The 7,360-nt window shown below is 40.0% G+C and overlaps 1 protein-coding gene across 1 annotated transcript in view; it reads left to right on the top strand.

Moving 5' to 3' along the window:
• The first annotated feature begins 5,901 nt into the window (after positions 1-5,901).
• LOC121002846 (cytochrome P450 2C29-like) overlaps positions 5,902-7,360 on the top strand; it is a 205,873-nt gene continuing 204,414 nt past the window's right edge. Inside the window, exon 1 of the mRNA XM_040434456.1 lies at positions 5,902-6,066. Coding sequence (XP_040290390.1) covers positions 5,943-6,066 — 124 coding nt within the window. The 5' untranslated portion in view covers positions 5,902-5,942. The remainder of the gene's footprint in view (positions 6,067-7,360) is intronic.

Genomic DNA, 7,360 nt, shown 5'->3' with positions numbered 1-7,360 from the left:
AAGGGAGACTTTGTGAGAAAAAAAAAAATTAAATCAATTTCCGCTAACTTGTGCCAAAAAAAAATGTTTTTGATGAACTCGCCATGCCCCTCATTAAATACCTTCGGGTGTCTTCTTTCCAAAATGGGGTCACATGTGGGGTATTTATACTGCCCTGGCATTTTAGTGGCCCTAAAGCGTGAGAAGTCTGGGATCCAAATGTCTAAAAATGCCCTCATAAAAGGAATGTGGGCCCCTTTGCGCATCTAGGCTGCAAAAAAGTGTGTTTTGGGGTGTCTTTTTACATATACTCATGCTGGGTGAGAGAAATATCTCGGCAAAAGACAACTTTTCCCATTTTTTTATACAAAGTTGGAATTTGACCGAGATATTTATCTCGCCCAGCATGGGTATATGTAAAATGACACCCCAAAACACATTGCCCAACTTCTCCTGAGTACGGCAATACCAGATGTGTGACACTTTTTTGCAGCCTAGGTGGGCAAAGGGGCCCACATTCCAAAGAGCACCTTTCGGATTTCATCGGCCATTTTTTACAGATTTTGATTTCAAACTACTTTGCACGCATTTGGGCCCCTAAAATGCCAGGGCAGTATAACTACCCCACAAGTGACCCCATTTTGGAAAGAAGACACCCCAAAGTATTTCGTGATGGGCATAGTGAGTTCATGGAAGTTTTTATTTTTTGTCACAAGTTAGTGGAATATGAGACTTTGCAAGAAAAAAAAATAAAATCATCATTTTCCGCTAACTTGTGACAAAAAATAAAAAGTTCTATGAACTCACTATGCCCATCAGCGAATACCTTAGGGTGTCTACTTTCCGAAATGGGGTCATTTGTGGGGTGTTTGTACTGTCTGGCCATTGTAGAACATCAGGAAACATGACAGGTGCTCAGAAAGTCAGAGCTGCTTCAAAAAGCGGAAATTCACATTTTTGTACCATAGAAACATAGAATGTGTCGGCAGATAAGAACCATTTGGCCCATCTAGTCTGCCCAATATATCTGAATCCTATTTATAGTCCCTGGCCCTATCTTATATGAAGGATAGCCTTATGCCTATCCCATGCATGCTTAAACCCCTTCACTGTATTTGCAGCTACCACTTCTGCAGGAAGGCTATTACATGCATCCACTACTCTCTCAGTAAAGTAATACTTCCTTATATTACTTTTAAACCTTTGCCCCTCTAATTTAAAACTGTGTCCTCTTGTGGTAGTTTTTCTTCTTTTAAATATGCTCTCTTCCTTTACCGAGTTGATTCCCTTTATGTATTTAAAAGTTTCTATCATATCCCCTCTGTCTCGTCTTTCTTCCAAGCTATACATATTAAGGTCCTTTAACCTTTCCTGGTAAGTTTTATCCTGCAATCCATGTACTAGTTTAGTAGCTCTTCTCTGAACTCTCTCTAGAGTATCTATATCCTTCTGGAGATATGGCCTCCAGTACTGCGCACAATACTCCAAGTGAGGTCTCACCAGTGTTCTGTACAGCGGCATAAGCACTTCACTCTTTCTACTGATTATACCTCTCCCTAAACATCCAAGCATTCTGCTGGCATTTCGTGCTGCTCTATTACATTGTCTTCCCACCTTTAAGTCTTCTGAAAAAATTACTCCGAAATCCCTTTCCTCAGATACTGAGGTCAGGACTGTGTCAAATATTCTATATTCTGCCCTTGGGTTTTTACGCCCCAGGTGCATTATCTTGCACAGATCCACATTAAATTTCAGTTGCCAGAGTTCTGACCATTCTACTAGTTTTTCCTAAATCCTTTTCCATTTGGCGTTTCCCTCCAGGAACATCAACCCTGTTACATATCTTTGTGTCATCAGCAAAAAGACAAACCTTACCATCGAGGCCTTTTGCAATATCACTTATGAAGATATTAAACAAAATTGGTCCCAGTACAGATCCCTGTGGAACCCCACTGGTAACATGACCTTGTTTTGAATGTTCTCCATTGACTACAACCCTCTGCTGTCTGTCACTCAGCCACTGCCTAATCCACTCAACAATATGGGAGTCCATGCTCAATGACTGCAGTTTATTGATAAGTCTTCTATGTGGGACAGTGTCAAAAGCCTTACTAAAATCTAGATATGCGATGTCTACTGCACCTCCACCGTCTATTATTTTAGTCACCTAGTCAAAAAAATCTATAAGATTTGTTTGACATGATCTCCCTGAAGTAAACCCATGTTGTTTTTCATCTTGCAATCCATGGGATTTTAGATGTTCCACAATCCTATCCTTAAATAGGGTTTCCATTAATTTGCCTACTATTGATGTCAGACTCACTGGTCTATAGTTGCTCGATTCCTCCCTACTACCTTTCTTGTGAATGGGCACGACATTTGCCAATTTCCAATCTTCCGGGACGACTCCTGTTACTAATGATTGGTTAAATAAATCTGTTAGCGGTTTTGCCAGCTCACCACTAAGCTCTTTTAATAATTTTGGGTGTATCTCATCAGGCCCCTGTGACTTATTTGTCTTCACCTTAGACAGCAAACTTAGAACATCTTCCTCTGTAAAGATACATGCATCAAATGATTTATTAGTCATCCTTTCTAGTGGAGGTCCTTCTCCTTCTTTTTCTTTTGTAAAAACTGAACAGAAGTATTCATTAAGGCAGTCGGCTAGCCCTTTATTCTCTTCTACATACCTTCTGTCCTTTGTTTTTAATTTAGTTATTCCCTGTTTTAATTTCCTTTTTTCATTTATATATCTGAAGAATGTCTTATCCCCTTTTTTCATAGACTGAGCTAGTTTTTCTTCTGCCTGCGCTTTAGAAATTCTTATAACTTGCTTGGCCTCTCTCTGCCTAATCTTGTAGATTTCCTTATCTTCATTGCTCTGGGTTTTTTTATAATTACAAAATGCTAGCTTTTTATTTTTTAATGATTTGGGCCACTTCTGCTGAGTACCACAGTGGTCTCTTCCTTTTTTTGCTTTTACTGACAAGTCTAATGCAATTTTCTGTTGCCTTCAATAATGCACCTTTTAAGTAGTCCCATTTCTCCTGGACTCCATGTAATCCGTTCCAGTCTGATAAGGACTCATTTATGACTAATTTCATTTTTGAAAAGTCTGTTTTTCTAAAATCTAAAACTTTTGTTTTTGTGTGGTGGGACTCTTTCACAGTTCTTATATTAAACCACACTGACTGGTGATCACTAGATCCCAAGGTTTCGCCTACAATGACATCATATACCGAATCCCCATTTGTGAATACCAAATCCAAAATGGCCTCCCTCCGGGTTGGCTCCTCAACCACTTGTTGTAGAGATAACCCCAGTAGGGAATTTAGAATATCTGTACTCCTGGTAGAACTTGCTATTTTGGTTTTCCAGTTTATATCTGGAAGATTGAAATCTCCCATAATGATAACTTCTCCTTTCATTGTCATTTTAGCTATTTCTTCAACTAGTAGATCATCTAGTTCTTTAACTTGACCAGGTGGTCTATATATCACACCTACACGAGTTACTGCATTGTTAGCAAACTGCAACATAACCCAAACTGACTCTATGTTGGCCTCACCAACTTGTATTAGGTTAGATTTAATGCTATCTTTCACATACAGGGCCACTCCTCCTCCTTTCTTGCCTTCTCTGTCTCTTCTGTATAAAGAGTACCCTGGTATGGTTATGTCCCAGTCATTTCTTTCATTAAACCATGTCTCCGTAACAGCCACTAAATCTACATTCTCAGATGCCATTATTGACCCAAGTTCATTGATTTTTTTACCTAAACTGCGAGCATTTGTAGACAGGACTCTGAGCTTATCATTTCTTAACCTCTGTGCTTCTGACCTGTTCTGGCATTGTTTCGGGGGGCAATTGGACTCTTTTATTTTCACTCTTTTGCCCCCCCTTCCTAGTTTAAATACTCTTTCGCAAATTCTTGGAGTTGTTCACTGAGTACATTTGTTCCTTTGAGAGAAAGATGCAAACCATCTTTTTTGTACAGTTCCTTTCTATTCCAAGTAGAGCTATCATGAGAAACAAAGCCAAATCCTTGCTCTTGACACCATTTACCAAGCCATATGTTGAACTCCTTTATGCGCCTCTGCCTATCATTCTGAACATTATGCACAGGCAGTACTTCAGAAAATGAAATGGTGGATGCAAAATCCTGTACGTCATTACCAAGTGTGATAAAAGATTTTTTCACCTCTGACACTTCATTGCAAGCCAGGTCATTTGTCCCTAGATGGACAAGAACATCCACGTCCCCTTCCTGCTTTGCTTGCTTAACAATATTAATAATACGTCTTCTATCTCTTCTAGCAGTAGCCCCAGGGGGACATCTCACAAAACCATTTTCTTTAAGCTCCACACTTCTTATGATTGAATCACCCAGCAACAGCTGCTTCCTTTGAGACTTCACTTTATCTTTTTTGTTGCATACATTAGACATAGGAGTCGATGGTTTCTCACCCTCTGTGCTTGAGTCCATATCCATGTTGTCCTTACATTCTGAGAGTGCTGCAAATGAATTATGGAGAACCACCGACTGTGGGACATGTCTTCTATCTACCACTCTAAGTCTTCCAGAACCTACATTAGTTTGTAAACGCTATAACTTTTACCCAAACCATTTTTTTTTTTACCCAAACATTTTTTTTTTATCAAAGACATGTAGAACAATACATTTTGAGAAAAATTTATATATGGATGTCGGTTTTTTTGCAAAATTTTACAACTGAAAGTGAAAAATGTCATTTTTTTGCAAAAAAAATCGTTAAATTTCGATTAATAACAAAAAAAGTAAAAATGTCAGCAGCAATGAAATACCACCAAATGAAAGCTCTATTAGTGAGAAGAAAAGGAGGTAAAATTCATTTGGGTGGTAAGTTGCATGACCGAGCAATAAACGGTGAAAGTAGTGTAGGTCAGAAGTGTAAAAAGTGGCCTGGTCATTAAGGGGGTTTAAGCTAGGGGGGCTGAAGTGGTTAAGTTCCAGCAGAAGAGGAAGAGTTTCCAAATTATTTAGCCAAGCATAGCAGAGCTGAGAGCGCTAATGCATAGCAGAGCTAGGATTGTTGCAGATAAGTATTTGCCTGCCAAAGTCCTGCCAATACCTGCTGATGACCAAAATATTGTTTGGAAGCTGTTTGGATTACAAATTTATGCCAAGTAAAAGTAACTGTTCAATGTTACTACAAAGTCTGGCCTCCATTTATTCCACTTGTTCATCATCCAAGTTTACCTACCCCTTTTGCACTGCTTCGGACCACATCACGTCTGGGATCCACGGATATCCAGGTAGGAACACCGTGACATGTGTATACAACATCTACAGAGACTGTAGGCCACCCTGCACCACTCTGGCAATCCTACCTCAGGGTATCAACATTACCATCTACAAAGGGAGCCTTGTGCTTCCGCTGCTTAACCGCAGCTGGCGTCTGGTTTGCTTGCTCTATGAGAGGGACATATTTTATAGAAACCTCCCAAGGGGCAAGGGATACCCCAGGCCTGGCCCTTAGTGGGACGTTGCATATGCCTGTGCTGGTGATTCTCTTCTGATGTCCTCTTCATGTGGGACAAGTAATGTTTCGGGAGGTGTATAATCTAATTGAAGTGAACCACTTATTTCTGCTAGTTCTGAATAAATTACAGTGATGTCACCACAGTCAGTATAGATATTGATGAAGAGGTCCTACCTATTTCCTATTTTATCTACCTTGGATGGGTGAAGTAGCTCATTCTCAGTGGCATTTTCCTCATTTATAAAAATAGATAGGCACTCAACGTATTTTTATAATACAATTTTTTTATAGTGACTAGGAGCGTTGTCACGATAAGAGCACCATATCCCTCTCAATAGAGAGTAGAGCCACCTTTTTTTTTAATAATAATATTTTTCCTCATTTATGTGTTCTCTCCATCAGCTCAGCCAGGAATACGGCACAGTTTTCACCATCTGGAAAATGTCAGAACCTGTGATCGTTTTGTATGGTTATGAGACGGTGAAAGAAGCCCTTGTAGATTATGACGATTTTTTCAATGGACGACCAAATATCCCAGCCATGCACGCCTTCAGCAAGGGATACGGTGAGATTAACACAATATATGTTTATGTTCATTGGAGTTACTCAGTTTGACAAAAGCCACAAGTCTATTGTTAGGACCGTTCTTCAATGAGCTCCTATGAGCACTCCTGGACTAAAACGTAAGTTAATTGCAACGACCTGAGAAGGAAGGAAACGTAATCTGTAGACAGTTTTAAACTAGTTCTGAAGTCTATTGTAAAGTCACAGGAATATCTGTGCAGTTCTTATCATTGTACATCCAACTGTTATTGTGTCAAAAGAAGTATAGAACTTGGAAGGAATAGGTACATAACTGGCCATAGTGCCAGGACATCTGAAATGAACCGGTACTTTTTTAACACATTCCTTAGATATAGATAATAACAGAAGTTATGAAAAAATTAAATTAAAATGAAGTGGCTGCTTGGTTGAAGCTTGGCATCGCTGTCCTTCCAGGAGGATGGGAGTAGTTTATGTGCACTTACTTCTTCCAGGGTAATGACTGCATACTCAGTGTGTGGACTTCCTTCATGCTAATACAGGATTAATTTACAAACAACTCAATATCTGCATTAGGGATTGAAGTTCCAACGATATTCTCAAACCAATGCACTTCAGTTTTTTTCAATTCAAAACAATTATGATGAACATCTGAGTTATCAAACTGAAAAAATTTAGGTGACATCAGTCCTACTCATTCCATTCATCTGCCCTATTTTGGACCGCTGGGTTCAGAACAGTCCACTGTTTGACAGCGCTAGCAGCGCTACTTTATAGATTGCCAACCTGGCAGATGAGAGATGTTTCATTCAGGCCCACACAAGGATTGGATTGCCAGTGGGTGGTCCAGGACTATGTCAGTCACCTTGTCTATATATTCTGCTGCTACTACAGCCCACATGGTCCAGAAAGGCACATACCGGTAGTTGCTTTATCCAGCATTATTTCATAAAGGGATAGCAGAGGAGCAGATCATCAACATACTACATAATACTGTGTCAGGGGCGTACTGGCCATAGACCTTACAGGGAAATTTCCCGGGGGGCCAATGTCCAATGGGGCCACCTGAACCTTCTGCATGGCCACTAGAGAGATACATAATGATCTGATGCTCTCAGCATTAATTAATGTAGGAGCATCAGGTACCTTCCTGAATTAAACTGCAGTGCTGGGGTGGCTGTATTTTGGGCTACGCTGTGGTATTTGGCTCTGCTGGGGTGGTATTTTGTGCAGAAATATGGCATTGCTGCCCCTGCCTACTTCTGTTGTCCCTGCCTATTCATGTTGTACCGCCTTCTGTCAATTTGGACCCACCA

The sequence above is a fragment of the Bufo bufo genome, chromosome 5 (assembly GCF_905171765.1).
Source record: "Bufo bufo chromosome 5, aBufBuf1.1, whole genome shotgun sequence".
In the NCBI taxonomy this organism is placed as follows: Eukaryota; Metazoa; Chordata; class Amphibia; order Anura; family Bufonidae; genus Bufo; species Bufo bufo.
Note: the sequence above shows the minus strand (reverse complement) of the source record. Positions and strands in the feature narration are given on the sequence as shown.